Here is a 19,643-nt window from a genome sequence, read left to right on the forward strand (position 1 = left end):
AATTTGTATTTCCCTTTATATTTTATAAACTAGAAACGTAAAATTCCAAAAACAATATGTAACGCATTAGTAAATATTTAAATTCGTAATTTAGGAATCGTAGGTTTCTCAAGGCTACGTGATTTCGGTGTTATTTTTTTTTTTTTATTTTATTGATGTAAACGAAAATAATCAACTAATTTATTCATTTTTTTTTCTTATTTAACAGTTTAGTAAGATATTACAATTCAATCTCTTATATTTATTTCCTTTACTGATGATTGACGTGAATTTCGCAGTGATCTGTTTTTGATAGTACACAGCAGCGGTACAATTTAGTTTGACGACAAATGCATGTAAAGAATATACACTTGTTGATTATTTCTTCAAAAATAATAATTAATGAATTATGTATTATATACTACATGATACATACTATTAAAACACAAAAATCAAAATAATAGGAGATTTTGTTTCCAGTGCTATTTTTTAATGATTTCCTTTGTAGGAGTAATCAATTTTATATTATTATTATTATTATTATTAATACTATTACTATAATAATAATAAATAATATGATAATATAGTAAGAATACAAGTATGTGTATATATATATATATATACATATATATATATATAAGTATATATATGTTATGTTAAGTATTCATTAATTATTTTTGACAAAACATTCGACAAAATCTTCTTTTTGGTCGCAAATTTATACGTTTATTATTATATGTGTCAATTATATATTTATAATATATTTATTATCCTTTATACATTTGTCATGAAATAAATGCATACCGACGTCGTATCTAGCACGGATCACTGCAAAACGGATACACTATCAAAAAAAGATATACATATGAGAGATTGAAAAGTGTAAGTTCAGAGCCTACTAATACTACTTACTTTAACCTATACGAAACCGATTGTCATACACGTGAGAGGAATATACCAACACAAGCTTATACATCGATACGATAAACGCATGATGGGAATAGCGTTCCTCGCTTGCGTGTAGTTCATATTTTGTCCATTCCCGTCGCTGAAGTCACACATGCTTTGAGCGAAAATGCTTTGAGCGAAAAGTGATAAACAGTCTTGTGTATGAATATTACCTGTATGTTACAATTAATGGTGCCAGAATATGAACGCATGCGCTTTGTAGAGAATATTCTTTCGCGGCAAATTTGTAAACTTCCTTAACAACGTATTGAGGAAAACGTAGAATAGAAAATGACAATCGATAACTTGCATAATACAATCGTAATAATTGTCCTTCGAAGAAAAAGATTTCTCGAAAAGTTATAACGAATAACTGGAAAGTAAGTAGATGCTTTTGAGATGAATTATCATATATATATATATATATATATATATATATATATGATATATATATATATAAATTTACATTATACGTATTTTACGCTTCATTATACATATTTTATTATATATTTCATTACACATATTTTATACTTTTTCGTAAAATAATAAGCACGAAAGAGAACGTCAAAAAGGCAATTTATAGATGATTATTAGAATTAAAGGCATATCCAATGTCTGAATGCGCATGCGCATTAAAGCGTCTTTTTCATTGGTCCAACTTAGTTTCCCATATCGAAGATAGAAGGCATTGTATGTATATACGTGTTATTGGTGGAGTGGGAAGGCGATTCCACGGTTAGATGAGGAGGGAGAGTAGATAAGCACTAACACAGTTCTAAACGCGTCGCTCGACTGCTCCAGCCTATTCCGACCGTTCAGTAAAGCAAGATTCGTGGTGGAGAGTGCTTGTTTCGTACGACGAATCTATCTACCGCTAGAAAAGACCAATAAAAAGCGCCACTTCGAAGAAGATAGAACTGAATAAAATAAAGGGGATATCCAACGATTTGAATAAACGTGCACACATCAGAATCGTGGTGTTTGTCGCGTCGAAGAGCGAGCCGACGAACGATGGCATCGACAAAGGACGACAGCGCGGACAGCGTGCAATTTTTCGAAGGCGTAGAGAAGCTCCTCGAGATATGGTTCACCAGTAATAACGCTAAAAACAGACAACTTGGTGATCTTCGACAAATTTCTCGGTTGGTAGACATTTCGACTCGTTATGTTTGTCCTTTGCCTCGCCCCTTTCTCTCTATCTTTTTCTTCCGTCATTGTCTTCCTTTTCTTTTGTTTTACTCACACATTCATCATTTCGTCTAGGTATATATATCCATCAACTTACCCTCGGATCCGATTAGACAGTCGCTCTACCTGCTTTCTCCGAATATAATGTTTCTCAAATAAGAGTTTCTCGACGATTACTTAACTTCTTTTCTTTGTATTCAACGACGAATCGATGACAGAAAACGCGATTCTGGTATAAGCGTCCCTAATCGAAGAGGGTTGCTACTCTCCTTCGAAAAGAAACGTCCGTTTTCACAGTTTATAAGCAAACCATTTAATCGTCTCGTTATCGTTTCTCTTCATACGACAACCGGCTTCTCTCTCTCTCTCTCTCTCTCTCTTTCTTTTTCTCTTCTCTCTTTCTTTTTCTCTTCTCTCTCTCTCTCTCTCTCTCTCTCTCTCTCTGTCGCTTTCTCCCTCCCTCCCTCTCTCCCTGCCTCTCTTTCTCTCTCTCTCTCTCTCTTTCGTAACGATGATCGCGAGACGAACACGACCGGCATTTCGTGACATCAGCCGCAGCTTATCGCTCTTTAATCTCACGAACTACAAAACCACGAGATCGTTCGATGCTCTTTCCAATTTACTCTTTTTCATTTGTTTAACGTACTGAACATACGTACTTACTCGTCGTTGAAGCTATATTTAAAGAATATCTTTAATTGTCTCCTTTTCTCATTCGTTATTTACATTTATAAATGTAACTTGTAAGCAAAGAGAAGCGACAAAACTTTTTTCGATCCTCGATACGTGATAATTACAAATTCATTTTGTAGTACATTTCTGTTACGTACACGTTAATGGATACCGTTCGTCCTTGCAATGGACAAGATCAAATTCGTTTCATCGAGAAAATGACTCTTGCTTACGTTCTTCTCTTTCACGTACGCCGCACTTTTCGGTAAAGATCGATGCGGCCACTTTCTCGTTGTAGTAATATACCGACTGCTGAAAAACCCATCGTACAACCATTTGACTGACCATTTAACGACCCTACTTGGTATTGATAATTTTCATTTTGCAGGTAGTTACTATTTTCAGGTATGATGGTCGAAACATTTTTTATATATATATATATATATATATATATATATAATTATCTTAAAAAGTAATTCAAATTTTCATGCAAGCTATTACGATAATCGTCACATTGCTGCTACAAAAATTGTCGATAGATCAAACTATGATATGACCGATCGATCTTTTCACTAATTTATACGATTTTTACACTCCCACGTTTCGTTTTCTTCTATGCCGAACAATTTCGGATGACATTACATAATGAAAACATTAGTCGCCGGTTGAGTGCGTCATAGAGGCTTGTATTTAAGTTGGCGTCGTAGAGTAAGAGCTTATTCGATTCCGAGAAGACGAACGGAACATCTAGAAGAATAGAACTCGTTTCTGATGTGTATATACATATGTGTATATACGTGCGTGCGCGTGTGTATATGTGTTTTTCTATGAACCGTTTCCTACTAATCCAAAGCTCGCCTTTTTTTAACTAAAAAAATAAAAAAAATAAAAAAAAATAAAAAATATGTACGTATTTTTACTCGAAATAATGTAATCGTGAGATTAAATCGAAATCATTCGGTTTCTTTCAATATCATTACGCACATGGATACTTAAGGTTTGGTCTATTTACAAGGTGACTTATATTTCAAGTTCGATCGTTATTGATTTCTCTGTGCAACGAATACTCTATAATACGATAATTGTCGTTTATTCAATCATCCAACGTACGCCAGTAAAAATAAGAAAAAAATAAATCGTCCTAAGTTATTAGTAACGTAATTAAGTACATGATCGTTGAAACGTCTCCTCCTCCTCCTCCTGTTAAAATTCATTGAAATGGTCATCCTCGAAAGTATTAATTACATTTGACGTAATACGAAAGAATCACTGTGTTATCATTACGAAATTTTTGAAGAACGCTAAACTTTAACGAATCATATAATTTTGTGTTCCAACGGATCTCATTATATGTACATACATATGTACATATTTGCTTCGCATTATATTCGAGAACTCTTCGTATATCTGTCTGTTCCTCAATTTTCTTAATATACATTTTTATCCTATCATATTAGTGTTATGCAACTTGGATAAATCCAAATGATCGCATTCTGTTGCATTTCGTTCGTATATTGTATACTTATAATGATAAGCATTCTTTCTTCATCGATTATTTTTAATATATACAAGACATTTCACTGATCATTTGATTTTTATTAACGATAGAAAATAATCCGGGAGAAAGACGAAAAATAGATAATAAATTACGTATTTTATCTTGTTCTCTTACCCTTTTAACTTGCATCGATCGCACAACACACAGCAGTAACGCCCCATTGCTTTTCCCGCTCCCCATTCCTGTTCAACCTTTTAGCAAAATAGATTTTGTTTGTTGCTCGTCATAGTCCTTGTGGAACGAAATGTGTAGTATTCATGGCGTTCAGAAGTACACTACGTGACATCAGAACCAATCATGTTACGACGATCGTATATATGTCACCTTTAATATGATTATGATATCGCCTTGATAAATTCAACAAAACTATATAACGTTTCTTGAATTTGATTTAAGTAAATCGATACTCTGTTGATATAGAAAATGACTATAAATATTTATTCCCTGTAGGATCAGCTTACAATGAATTACAATGAAGCCTATAATTTACTTTAATGAGCAATATTAGGAAACTTTTCTTTTTCTGGCAATAAAATATTCGTTGAGAAAGTATCTTTCCTCTCTCTCTCTCTCTCTCTCTCTTTCTCTCTCTCTTTCTCTCTCTCTTTCTTTTTCTTTTTCTCTAGAGGGGAGAGTATATAGAATTTCCAAATTTATAATCGATCTTTCAAAGAATGAAAAAGAGTAAACTTTTGAGACGAAAATTTCTCTGCCATTATTTCTTTCTGGTTATTGTTTACTGAATTATTTAACAATTAAGTTGATCAATCTCAAGAATAAGTGGAAAAGATTTTGTAATATTTTATGATTGATTTGGGCACAAATAAAAAAAATTCGTAGAAATATGTCCTATTTGATTTTGTTTTCGAATTAAAAGGAATTTTATAAACTATAATAATTCTTTAGTTAGATAAGCGGCAATGTTTTCATAAAAGAATTGAACAAGGTTTCTGCAAACATCTGGACATGTGGGAAATAATGAGATAATCATTGGTAAGACGTTTTGCAGTATTTAGATGTGGAGAAATCATTACGAACATCTCTTATGAAAGTAAGCAGATAGACTTTGTTGAAACTCAAATTCGCTATAATTCGAAAACAAAATCAAGCAAGACACGTTTATATGAACTTTTCTTATTATTTTAATGTACTGAAACCACCGATAAAATATATTTTCACACATACTGGGACATTTTGCATGAGCGTGCGCTCACGCACACACACACAGAGAGAGAGAGAGAGAGAGAGAGAGAGAGAGAGAAAGAGAAAGAGAACATACAAAATGGTTATATAATATATGTATATGTATACCACTCCTCTTTTCAAATTGTTTCATTTGACTCTTCTTCTCGTGTCAAATAATTTTGTTGAATCTTACAAATTCGTATAGGATGAGCAAAACGTGATGCGTTTTATAAAAAAAAAAAAAATCACATAATTGAAACGATGCCAAAAGAACCTTTTACTTTTTCATTTTATTTTATCGTACATTATTTATTTCTGAAACATTCTTAGCAAGTTTAACGTATATTCGATTCAAAACTTCTTTTAAAAATATGCACTGGCTACGTCAAAGGGCAAACATGTAACACACGAGCTCCGCGGGACGAGCGTTAATCGATTATAAAGAATAAAATGAAACACCTCTTAAACGTTCTCGAGACCATTAGAAAACTCTCGAGGATATTCGCTTCTATTTATATTATAAATATGTTTAAAAAAACCTCGAAAGCTTATTACATGCTCAATGAACGCGTCAATCCACGGATGACAACCCTCGTTTCATAGCATCACAAATTTGAATGTTTTGTAAACAAAAAGAAAAGAAAACAAAAAAGGAGATATCTCTTAATATACAATATAATAAAATTGAATGATAATTGTTAGTAGTTGAGAATTTATTATTATTATTATTAAATAGTTATTATTAAATATTATTAAATATTATTATTAAAATAGTTGAGAAATACGTCAGAAGATAATTATAAATAAGTTTTTATAAGTTCTATTGAGGAAAGATGATAATACAATATTATAAGCGATAATAATTATTCGTTAGCTTTGGAGATAAAGTAAAAAATTCTTTGAATTTACAGATCTCTCCTTGTGTTTTAGAAAGAAACTTTTTTCTCCTCTTTTCTTTTCTTTTCTTTTCTTTTCTTTTCTTTTCTTTTTTTTTTTTTTTAGAAATACGAGAAAATCCAATTGCCACGTGGAAATATCTTAACGATTTATTATTTCATTTGATGATCATGGTAATAATTGATGATCATCAATCATCGAAAGAAAGATTCACAAGTTGACATTACTCGATTTTTAATGAATGCAGTTTTATAAATGTTTGCCGCACTTTTATCCTCCTATTATGTAATTCGATAAATAATATTAATGAGCCGTTCGTGTATCAATGACACGTGAAAGGATTGAAGGAGACTTCAAGTTCAAGGGAAGAGAGAGGGGGAAGATGCAACTGAGATGCACAGAACAACGATTATGTTCTCCTTGTAGCCAGAATGAATGATGCATCATCGATTTGCATGTTGGTTTTTGTAATTTGCTTATATATGTGTATATATATATGTGTGTGTGTATGTATATGTATATATATGTGTGTATATGTGTATGTATAATGTGAACACGCTATCATAAATTGAATGGACTCGTTTAAGATGATGATAATAATAATAACGCTTTCGATGTCGTTCGCTTTTATTAATCATCTCAAAGTTGTTTTTAAAATAAATTATACTAAAATTAAAATACGATTAGAGAGAGATAAAAAAAAGAAAGAATAAATCTTGTTGATTAAAGGAATACGAATTATTTTGATTTTCAGGCAAAAATGGGAATCCCTGTTGAAGATCGTTAGATGCGAAATTATCAGCTTCTGCCGCAATGATCAAGTAGATGCCTATGTGCTCAGGTAATTGGAGTTTGCATTAAGAATAATTACATGATACATGTATAATTTAATTAGTGAAAAGTTTTATTTTGATCGAATTATTATTCGCGAAAGATTCGTTCGTTCGAGGTAAGATGAAACTTTCTATTGATCTGATGATTCGCAGTTTTACAAGTTTATTTTTTTACTTAATTAATTCTCTTTTTATCTGTTATTTATTTATATTATTATATATACCTTTATTATTTCATTGAGTTGCACTTGTAAAAGCATCCTGTCCGATTCGTTAGATCTAGTGTCATTTCGAGTATGATGAAAGTTTAAAAAAGGATATGTAATGTGACTTAAGAACAACTAACGTCAAGCTGAATTCAAAACCTAAGATAACTCAAATTTCAGTAGGATATTAATCTACACTTGCACATTCCTCTAACGATTAATATATCTTTCGTACAGAAATGATAATCTAATCTGTATTCCTATTTCATTTCAAATTTGCACCCAGTCTGTAAATAATATGATCGAGATACTCGAGTCGAACTTTGATTACGATAAACATGATAAACTTTGAAGATAAGCTTTTATCTGTCTTTGGTATTTGTACCATAGTATATATCTACATTTTTCCTTATTTCGCACGATTAATTTTAGAACTCTTTATTAAAATGATCAACTAATCGGTTATAGATAAAATCCAAGTTCGACTTTATTCATTGAACTTCAACATCTTATCCAATGCGGACATGCGCGCGCGTGTGTATGATTAATTCTGCGATTAAAGTTAATGTAAGAAAGAAAATTAACTAATAACAACTCGATTATTTCAACGATACGATGTAAATGACTATTACAGCGAGATTATATATTTATTAAATATTAATATTAAAACAAGGATAGACGTTCCGTTTTTTTGAATAATAAAACACGGTGCTTCAGAATATATAATGTTTCTGTTGTTTCTTAACGCTTATTTTCTTCGTTAACAAAGTATTTATATGATAATCATCGTAATGATAATTAATAAAAATATAAAAGTATCCTCGCTAAAGTAGTCGAAGAAGGGATTAATTTTTGATTACTGTATCGCGATGCCAATACTATGTCTGCGCAAAAATCAACGTTTTTATGTTCGATGCATGATTCGATTTTGAATTAATTATTAATGATAACAACGTTTTATAGCTAAAGCACTTTGAGTTCTTTTGTCCTTTCTTTTTTATTTCTTCTTTTTTCTGCAAAACGTACAGAGATAGACGCTTCTAAATTAAATGTTGGAACGATATTTCCTAAGAAGCAAAGGTCGCCTTGATAAACTCATAAAGACGATAGCAAAACGTTTATCGTTTCAGATTGATTTACAAAGTCCCTATTAGTTTATTAGACAAAACGTGTTCCAAGTCCGAATAATTCTTTTTATGGTAAAAACAAATTTAAGAAAATAAATGACTATGGACCCATATCAGTTGCAACGAGAGATAATTGCATACGTCGAAGAAATTGTCTTGAAAGAATCAATGTTACTAAAGATTAAGATAAAGATGTTTAAATGAGTCATACCAATTACAAACTATGCGATAATAGTAAAAAGACAGGTATGCAGACATAATAGTAAAAGAATCACAAGTATAGATAGGAAAGTAAAGATTCGTTTCATATTTGATAAAATCATTAATAACAATGATTAATACGTAACAAATCGATTAACAATGATTAATACGTAATACTGGTGCATAACGTAGCCCTATGATTTATTTATTCTTTATCATATTTATTTTTAGCAATCTACGTTAGAGATAACATTATTATATTATTACTTAGTAGTCACTCTTATCGTTCTCTCTTGTCATTGAAAATCTCAGGTCAACGTCTCCTCGTAAGTGAAATGGTAAATCATCGATAACCTTTAACAACGTTGTTTTTAATTTTAGGCAAAGAGTTCATTATTTTTTGATAGAGATATCATTTTCCTCGTAGAAAAAAGATACGAATTGAATGTTCAACGCGGAATAATTCTTTGAATAATTCTTAGACTTGTTTTCTTTCATATATTTATTTATTTATACGTTAGCTTTGTATCATAGGTTAATATTTATTAAGATTACGTGGCTCAAATGCACAATAATTCGACATTCGTCCGAAAAAAAAGATATTTTATCACGAAATATCCGTGTCTAGCCAAAAGCAGTTTAACTTAAAGCTAAAAATATAACTGACCAATCGACGCCAACTAAATATCTTTTAATAACTTTCATTCTTCGGTGACCTTCTCGTCATCATTCCCTTAATATTTAAATGGCGATGAAAGTGATTTTCCTTTTAAGAAATATTTCGAGTAATATTTTCGATTGGTTGCGATAATCAATTAATATTTGATATATTCATTTAACCCTTCATCGAACTCTCCTGATTTCTTTTATTTTTTTCTTCCCTCTATTAAAAGATATTCTTTCACACATAAATTCAAATCAGTAGTTTTTTTTTCGTCTATTGAAATTGGCATATTCGTAAGTTCTATGTATATTATGTACAACGCATGTTGCATGAATGATTGTGTAAGAGGAAGCACATAAAGTTATCTTCTCATTACATTAATTCTTTTAAGAATTCTGTTGCAGTAGTTGTAATTAATCTAACATAATCAACTGTATGCCATCATTATTTTTTCGTAGTTTGTTTACGTTATCTACATATCTCAAAATTTTCTTATTTATTAATTATTGCAATGACTTCATCGTCTTCTTAGAAAGATAATATTTAAAAAAATAGAAAATGATTATCTTTTTAAAAAATATTGAATAAATCACCTCGTAAATTATTTCGATTGTTATTAGTATCACATATAACGTGATTGCATCGCATCAAGAGATTTTTATTTGTTTGATTATATATATTATAGCAAACAGATAAGATATTTAAAACGTTTATTACGTAATATATTTTATTAAATATATATCTACAATAAAATAAATTTTACACTTGCAGTGAAAGTAGTATGTTTCTATCAAAACGGAGACTTATCTTAAAAACATGTGGTACTACAACACCTTTACAATGTTTGGAGCCTCTCCTTAAGCTTGTCGAACAATACACCGGATTTGATGAAGTAGAGGTATGTTTGGATTTGTATAAATATCGTATATCTTTATTTATAATGGTTTGATGTTCTGAATGGTCTCCTATCTTGAAAATGGTTTGAACAGGTAGTTGAAGAATTATATATTAAGAAGAAATTTTACAAGAAGTATTGTTATTTACAAAATTATGATTTTACCTGTGCATTTTATTCAAGATTCCCGAGCGAAGGATTTATGAATGCTTCATTAGAGTCCCTACCATAATAGATACAAGTGAAGCACATTTGATTTATGTTTTCAAACAAATATGTATAATATATACTATTCTCAAAGAAATGCATAATTTTCTGCAAGAATGTAGAAGATGAAAGTGCTTGACTATATAACTTGACCTAGTGCATAGTTAAGTGATGTCTCTATATATAGAAAAGCTCTGACATACAAAATATATTTTCACCTCCTAGTTTATTGATCTCTTTAAGTCGTGATATACTATGCGTAAAATTAATTTGCACTGATATATAATTGCTATTAACAATGCAACAATTTAAAAAAGATTTAATAGAATTATTCTGAAGCACGTATTCATTATGACTACATTAGTTTTTCCTATTTTATTTGTTCCAGGATCTCTTCTATTCGCGCAAGAACTATAAACGGCCAGAGTTACAAATCTCACCGCATCATGCATTCGAAGAAGAGGTTGCCTTACTCGATACGTACTTTCCTGGTAATAAGATATAACTCTTATTAAATATAATATATTGAATATGTATCTGTGATATTAAAAAAAAAAAAAAAAATTATTATTATTTTAGATGGAGAAGCCTACTGTTTGGGATCTATCGACACAGACTGTTGGTATTTATACACTCTAAATAGAGAAAAGCCCTTGCAAGAGAAGGCAGAACCAGATCAAACTTTAGAGATTCTCATGACTCATTTAGACCCTGATGTAATGGCCATTTTTACACGAGATATGTGTTCTTCTGCTGCCGAAGCTACTCAAAAGTCAGGAATCGATAAACTCATTCCCAATATGATCATAGATGATTTTTTATTTGAACCTTGTGGTTATTCCATGAATGGTATTTCCAAAAGCGTAAGGATCTGTAATATAAAGTATATCCTCTACTGCTACTAAATGTATTATTTCATTGTAATGATTGATTTTTTTTTTTAGGGAAGCTATATGACTATTCATATCACACCAGAACCAGAATTTTCTTATGTTTCGTTTGAAAGTAACATTCCTGAGGCTTCTTATGAAGAGATAATACGGCGTGTACTTAACACATTTAAACCTGGCAAATTCGTTGTGACTATATTTGCCAACAAGGAATCTATTGCTGCTAGCTGTCCACGCGAGTTGGAGCAGAATGATTATTTGAATTCTTCTGAAGATTGGCTACGCACCGACGCGCAGTATTGTCGTTTCAAAAATTATGATTTGACCTGTGCATTTTATTCAAGATTCCCGAGCTGAGGGTTCATGGACGCTTCATTAGTCCCTGCTATGACAGGTACAAATGAAGCGCGGACTCTTTCCTATATTCTTTCACCTATCGATTCTTCACCTTTATCACATCCTTTAAATAATTTGGAAACCACTAGTGAATCTATTAACTTAGTACCAAAATTATCAAATTTCAACTCAAAAGGCATTGCTGTATCAGTTTCATATATGACAGAAAATAATGAAAGAAAGAATAGTGAGAGCACCATAAAAAATTGTGAGATTACTCAGAAAAACACCATATCCTCTTCCATATTTGCTTATCACTCTATGTCAATCGATATAGAAAAACAGAAATCCCAGACATCTATCGTTATACAATCAGGTACGAGATCAGACGATGATCATTGTATCAACCCTAAAAAGACTAATAATGTTCAGTGTTTTCGTTCTGTATCATCACCGCAATTGACTATTAAACCTCTAACACGTTCAAAGGTCTATCGGAAAGCATCGCTAAAATCTTCTACAAATAAATCAAATTTACAGTCTGATCTCTCTACCTTTACAATAGACAACTTCAACGTTGTTTCTAATATAAAAACAATGAATACTGCTAACAACAACAAATGTATCTTATCAAAAGCGAATAAGTACAGAAAGACACCCGAACAATGTCCCATCCAAAACGAGACATGCGGAAAGGCCAAGGAAAACGACAGCGGTATTGCAAATTCAAAAAACAAGTGGAATATCGAAGATGTTCATATAACATGTAATCCGTTATCAACGCCGTATCCATATTCGACACCTTGTCAGAAGACAGCGAGTGGAACGGTAACAGAATCGCAAGATGAGGAACCAAAGAGTCGTAGTTGCGGAAGTTTCTTACCAATCCTCTCGTTAATTCCCCAAACAGTTATTGGCTTTCAATATTTGAGTCCGAAAATGAAGTTCTCTTGGTGGCGTAACAAGATATCGTGAAGACACGCTTAAACGACCGTTTGGCACGATGGCCGCTTAAGTAGCGCGGTAACGACGACTCGATGCCGATCGGTCGAAATAGCAGCATGACTACAAAAGAACCTCTTTTACCTCGTAGTGAGTTCCCAACTCTTCTTCATCAATTAGAGGAATCCTGTTAACGTTACACTCGCAGGTCACAAAATCTATCGCCCTTAAACCGTTTAACATGATATAGGGTCGTAGAGGAAAGCGCATGCAGCTAGAAATTAACGAGCATAAGTAGTTATTTAATTATGCCGTATAAAGAGAGAGAGAGAGAGAGAGAGAGAGAGAGAGAAAGTGAAAAAGAAAAATAAACAAAAAAGAGAGGAGGAGAGAGTGAATGAACGTAAGAATGAACGTGTGTGTTTGGTTTGTTTGCTTGCTTATGTGCGCTCCTCTGTGTGTGTGTGTGCGTGCGATGTGTGTGTGAGAGAGAAAGAGAGAGGATGTTCACGATGCATATATTTTCGGTTTTTTGCCGATTAGAGTCTGTATTTTGCATGATTGCGCTACTTTGTCTACGATGCTAGATCCTCTAGTCCATGAAGTATTCTTTTCTTAGACTGCATTCACGTTATAGGCAGTGATCTCCATTATCTTTTTTACCAAGAAAATAATGCGAACAAAATTTTTTCTCCTCGTACAACGCGCAATTAGTTTGTTGTTCATAAACAAAAAAAAAATCATAACGTATGGAGAGAGAAAGGAAAAGATCTGTTGCAATGATTTTCATGAAAATCTTTCTCTCCCTTTTCGTTGTATTAATCAAAAGTACGAACGATACCGTAAGTAAAATCTTGGCAAAATTTCTTTTTTCTTTCACAGATTCGTGTTGTAATTAAAGGATCATCTTATTTTCCACCCATTGTTCGCAATCGATTTTTTAATAAGAATATTACGATAGTTATATTTCTAAACAAATATATCTAAGAGATGATATCAAAATAAGATATCATATTAGCAAAAATAAAAAAAAAAGAAAATAAACAGTATATGATAGTGTACAAATTTAAGAATTACATCGATATATCTTTGACATGCTTTACGCCGATTCTGATATACCAGGAATGCTCGATTTGTGATAAGTATAATAAGTCATGTGATTTATTTTATAAATTTTGTTTAAGTATATATTTTTGTAAATAGTTATTTATAAAATTTTTAATGAATAATTTAACAGTTCCATTTTTTATTGTAATAATTTAATTGTAATGTATACAAAGAGAAAATGTGTGCTCATTTAATTAACACACGTGAGCAACCATTGTAATATTGTCTTCGCAAAACATGGTCATTCCTGGCGTATGTTCTACTGATTTAAGAACTAAAACTGAATCCGTTATTAAATTTAGCTAGTTAAAAATAGTTCAAATTTTACGATAGTCATTCCTGTGTATATGATTATAATTCTTTTGCCTTATTTATATTATGCTCATAACCCTGCGAAAAATGATGAAAAATTTAATAAATCATGATTCTTTATTTCGAAGAAATATATCAACGCATGTAAAAGAAAAAAAAATGTAAAATCGTGATCTGCTTATTACTTTGATATAATTTGAAAGTATTAATACCTATTTAATAGAGTACAATATCAGTTAATGTGTTAATTTCCTTTTCATCTAATTCTTCTACAATATTATTGCAGTTAGTATAAATGCAGATACGAAAGAGACTTCTATCCAATTCGTTTTTTAAACTGTTTGTTTTATAACTTGTAATTAATAAATAATTTATGAGTTTGTATTTTCTTGTATTTTTTATTTAAATGAAATATTAGCATTTATTTTTATGTATTTTTTCACAAGGAAGCTTTATAAAAATACAGCTGATGATAATTATGATAGTCTGGATATTCTTAATAAAATTATATAGAGTAATTCTAAAGGAATGTTAACAAATTTACTGGCATATTTTACACATCAAAACTAAGAAAGAAGTCCCAATGAAAATTCCAAGTTCAAAATGAGTATACCAAATAATTACTAATTGCTAATTTCTACATCTATTAGAACAAGTGTTCTATGTATTCCCGCGATTACTACAAATCTAAAACTTTTCTTTTAATTGTAATGCATAATATATGCTTGTGAATTTTTAGATATCCCTGTAAAATTATCCTGTATAAAATTCTAATCTTTTTTCAAATCTTTCTCTCAATGCACGTAAAATATTCAATTAGTTATGAGATAATGAAATAGAGATTATAAATACATTTGACCTTTACTTGCAGAATTGGACAAAGTAAATGTATTAACGATCATAATGGAAATATATATATATGACTTATAATACTTACTGTGATCACTTCGCCTTTTAGATAAAATTTATTTATGGCTATGCATATAGCACATACAAATTGACTTTACTTTTAAAAATTTTAATATATTTACTTTTGTAACGAAAGGAATCGATTAATAATGTAATAATGTTAAATATATACACATACTATTGTAGATAATATACATCATAGTATCATTGAGTGCTCTGAACTACATAATCCGTGACTATAAATTACTGTTGCATGCGAGGTAATATAATTTCTGTACTATATCTATAAAATAAAGCTTATATTTAGTCAACTTATTTTTATTGGAGTTGGCTTGTTCACTCTCAAATAATATATTGCACTTTTTGAGTATTTATTTTATATTACGACTGATATTTTTTCATAAAAATAAATTTATTCTTCTCCAGCAAAGTAAATAAGTAATCAAAAAAGGTGTCGCACAATATACATTATAATGCCACTTATTAAATTATGTTATCACTATCAGTGCGCTTCCATTTACTAAGACAGTCACGCATACCAGTAAATATAGTATCAATTCGTTTTTGTGCAACTTGTTGAGGTCTGTTATTTGCAATTTTTTCATGCTCTTTCTGCAATCCATATGTTTGTACATCAAAGTCATTACGTATTCTGTCTAATGCTAATGACATAAAAATGATGTACATTAAACTTGATCAAGAAAGAAGTAGGTCATAATTCGTATGTTCATTTCTTTTTTATTTTTTATGAAATCTTGTATAAAATACAAATCTTGTTTACCTTTTTGTAAATTCATCTCATCCATATCTGAATTATTTATTTTTGATAGCTCCTTTCTAAAATTTCTTGTTATTTTCTTTCGAATATAATCTGCTTCTATCTCTTGTTTCGTTCTTGGTACTCTGAATCGAATACAACAGCATAATCCGATTATTATACTAAGTAAAATAGATAAAATTATTCCTGCCAATTGCCAAACACGAAATCCTGCTAAAGTTTCATCTTCAAGCCATTCTTCAACACCACTTTCGACACAGTCACCTGGACTTATAGCAATTTCATTTGGAGAACATGGTGAAATACTAGACGATGATAATAAAACTGATGCGACAGTGGTCAGGTTCATCTCCATTTTCATAAATTATGTAAGTTTATACTTAAAATAAGCAAATCGTTTAATATTTAAATAATCATTTAATATTTAAAACTACATATTTCAATTATTTTACATACCTTTGATGAAACTAAAATCTTTAATAGAATATTATCAAAATGTGTTATGAGAATGCTTGTCATTTATAAATAATTATTATTGTATTCCATAGGATATTTTTGTACACATGCTACAAGTATTCACTCTGAAAGAATGCTTATGACTGAAGCATTAAGAGCAATACAATGTTACTTTATATTAGTATTAGATGAATGGGCGTGGTTATTAATGAATACCTTCGTTTGGCACTCCCTATTTTACACCCTGTGTGTTTTTCTTTTGATACTACACTTTTTTAGAAATCAATACTAGAGAAAAAAATCTAGGTACAGAAATATTTTAATAGAAACATATGAAGGTTTCATATAAATTCATTTAAGATTATATTTAGAATTAATATATCTATAACACTTTTTTATTATTATATAATAATCTTTTATATAATAATAACTAAAACTAGACAATAAAAATAATTATTAATTAAAAACAATATTCTAATTAAAAAAATAATGGCATGGGCTCATTCAACAATATTTATTAAGTAGAGTAATCTTGTCCTATTCGATTTTCTTCATTATTTTTTGTAAAGTACAATCGAATTGTTGGATAAATCAAGTTTAAATTATTTATTCAAAGCTCAGATTTATATGCTTTGAGCATATCTTATAAATGAACTTTTAATAGATGAGACGATATATTTGAAAATCGTATAAACTGCTTTGAACAAATCATTCTAAATTTCTTTGATTAATTTCATGACTAATGATATTCTGCGCAATATTTTATCAAAGATCAAAATATATTGTATACTTTTTATAGATTTTTCAACTTAATAAAAATATTTATAAAAATTTATTAAAAAAATTATAATTAATGTGTATAATTTAATAAAAAGTTTGAAATAATTTACCAATATATTTTCAGGATTGTAAACATATGCTTAAAATATCTTCCATTGTTTTAAAAAAATTACATTTGATCTTACACATGGAAAACTTTCGGTTTACTAATTTCATAAGACAGTAATCAAACCTTTGTTAATAAACCATATACTGTATACCAAAAATTAAGAATTGTCAGCAAAATTATGAGATAAATGAAACATTTCGTTTATCTCGCATTTAAAACTGTTTCAGTACTGTTAATTCTTATATGAACTCATTCTTTCCTTATGAATGTCCGACCGCTGTAAAAATGTAAAATATAAATATTTTATAAAAATAAAAATATATTATATAATATAAATACTATTAAATACTCACGTAATTGTTTTCTTTTCAGTACTTTTTGTTTGAGATCTTGCGCGATTCAATACTTTTAAAAAATCTGTAGTTTTAGTACGCATACGTGAATGAATATAAACTTTACTACACTTAATATGATAATGTAAGTAATTTCTGAACATGTGTATTAAATCAATAGTATTGTTACGTGCTTCTCTGTTTGTATGTCGTGGAAATAATACTGCAAACGAATAAATTATAAAATGTAAAATAAGAAATTTTAATGATTCTAAATCATGCTGCATTTAAAAAGTATCTTTACCAAATGTAATATATCCAATACAATCTCCTACTGCTGCTTCAGAATCCTGTAGTTCTAATGGAGGTTCTCGATGATTAAATAAAACTTGTGGTGCTGTATGACTAGCACGTCTACCTTCTTTCAATTCTTGTAGAAATAATTTTCCAATAACCATATCATCCTCATCTTTAAATATAGTACTGAATACTACAGTTACTCTGTCACTTTTAGCTTCCACATACCTTAAATTAAAGAAGATATTGCAGAGAAAAAACTATATTTATCTTGCTTTATTTATGATGATTCATATGACATTTATATGCTTACATAGTTTCCTGATCTCTGTATTGAATAACTGCTCTCTTTTGAACTTGTGTACCAGGAGAGTCATAATATTCTTCCTGAAAATCAAAGTATTTCTCAAACACACTTGCAAAGCAATGCCTTTTTAATAGACCAACTTTCTTCACTAAAGCTTCCCAATCTTCTGGTAAATTTTCCAAATCTATCAAAACTGACACATTATAACCTAAAAACATATAGAAAGCATAAAGAGATAAAATACAATTGAAATCGTTAATTGTTATAGATATGTTCAGTTTCTATCTCCCTCTCCCTCTCTCTTTCTCTCTTTCTCTCTCTCTCTCTCTTTTATATCTATTGTAAGATATAAAAAAATATTACCGCTTTCTGGAGCAATAAGATGAGGACCATATTCACGTTTTAATAATTCATCTGCTCCATGTTCTTGCAGTTGTTTATAAAATTTAAGTAAAATACTAATCTGTAAAAAAATTTTTCATAAACTGATTAATGTTGGACTTATTATAAACATATGTATATTTATATATACGTGTGTGTTTAGACATGTACACACATGTATATAATAGATAACAAAAATATTGATATAATTTCTAAAATATAAATATTTGATCTGTATCTGTTTATACAGATAATACTGTGTAGTATGTAAATAATACTATCATATAAATCATATCTATTATATTAACTTACTCTAATTTTTGACTTGTCACCACTTAAATTTGAAATATGAAATAAAACACCATCAAAATCTGCTATAACCACATCCGTTGATTCTGGTTTATGTCTGCAATAAAAGAATAATATACCATATTATAACTTATTCTAAACTTAATATTATATACAAATGCAACAAAACGACATAACTGATTTATCATTGAAGAAAAATAGTTTTTTTTTTATATTTTGTATAAAATTATAATCTTTTTTTATGTTATTGATTAATAGTCACACACATTTACACGAACTTATATTCAATAAACCAATAAATGTAAATATAAAAAGTTATACTACTTTTGCCTTCATTTCAAAATGAATAAATTCAGTCTAATCACACATTTAATAAATATTTTATTATGTATATATTTATGCATAATAATCACTTGAATTTGTTAAACACTAACGTGGACACCGCCCTAATTCATAATCTTTCACAAAGCTCTTACAATTGTACTATAAAATACTTAAACTTAAATGAACAAAACATTGTACTTACCCTGATAAGGCATTTTTTATTTTATTCGTTAATGTTTCTTCTAGTATCCTGTTATGTATCTCAAGCAAAATCATTATAGTATTTAATTCTAAATAATTACAATATTATAGTACAATAATTAACAATTATCTACTGACTGATTTAACCATGTATACCGATTCATATATACGGCTCTGCCTAATTCTAATCTCCACTTTGACCACAGATTACATATAATAGATTGGTATGTCTGATATACAGTGGGTAAACGGTTATTGCTACATTGGAAATCGGATTTTATGTTTAACGCCATTTTGAAATTTTAATAAAATT

At 29.7% G+C, this 19,643-nt stretch overlaps 4 protein-coding genes across 4 annotated transcripts; 2 read left to right on the forward strand and 2 right to left on the reverse strand.

The window, feature by feature from the left end:
* The first annotated feature begins 1,652 nt into the window (after positions 1–1,652).
* Positions 1,653–11,949, forward strand: LOC122634343 (S-adenosylmethionine decarboxylase proenzyme). Its single transcript, XM_043823195.1, has 6 exons — positions 1,653–2,069; positions 7,182–7,268; positions 10,230–10,356; positions 10,949–11,051; positions 11,140–11,423; positions 11,505–11,949. Exons 1-6 carry the CDS (start codon positions 1,939–1,941, stop codon positions 11,805–11,807), a joined length of 1,035 nt encoding a protein of 344 aa, XP_043679130.1. The 5' UTR covers positions 1,653–1,938; the 3' UTR covers positions 11,808–11,949.
* Positions 11,814–15,371, forward strand: LOC122634344. Its single transcript, XM_043823196.1, has one exon. The coding sequence runs from the start codon at positions 11,814–11,816 to the stop codon at positions 12,759–12,761; it is 948 nt and encodes a 315-aa protein (XP_043679131.1). The 3' UTR covers positions 12,762–15,371.
* A 116-nt stretch (positions 15,372–15,487) lies between these two features.
* On the reverse strand, positions 15,488–16,702 carry LOC122634345. The gene is made up of 3 exons (XM_043823197.1): positions 16,291–16,702; positions 15,838–16,213; positions 15,488–15,718 (listed from the first exon to the last, which is right to left on the reverse strand). The coding sequence occupies exons 2-3, from the start codon at positions 16,193–16,195 to the stop codon at positions 15,540–15,542; spliced, it is 537 nt and encodes a 178-aa protein (XP_043679132.1). The 5' UTR covers positions 16,196–16,213; positions 16,291–16,702; the 3' UTR covers positions 15,488–15,539.
* An 87-nt stretch (positions 16,703–16,789) lies between these two features.
* On the reverse strand, positions 16,790–19,534 carry LOC122634348 (probable actin-related protein 2/3 complex subunit 2). Its single transcript, XM_043823202.1, has 7 exons — positions 19,332–19,534; positions 18,809–18,902; positions 18,479–18,578; positions 18,122–18,323; positions 17,816–18,036; positions 17,533–17,734; positions 16,790–17,456 (listed from the first exon to the last, which is right to left on the reverse strand). Exons 1-7 carry the CDS (start codon positions 19,403–19,405, stop codon positions 17,429–17,431), a joined length of 921 nt encoding a protein of 306 aa, XP_043679137.1. The 5' UTR covers positions 19,406–19,534; the 3' UTR covers positions 16,790–17,428.
* Positions 19,535–19,643: the final 109 nt, after the last annotated feature.

Source organism: Vespula pensylvanica, chromosome 14, assembly GCF_014466175.1.
Source record: "Vespula pensylvanica isolate Volc-1 chromosome 14, ASM1446617v1, whole genome shotgun sequence".
Lineage (NCBI taxonomy): Eukaryota > Metazoa > Arthropoda > Insecta > Hymenoptera > Vespidae > Vespula > Vespula pensylvanica.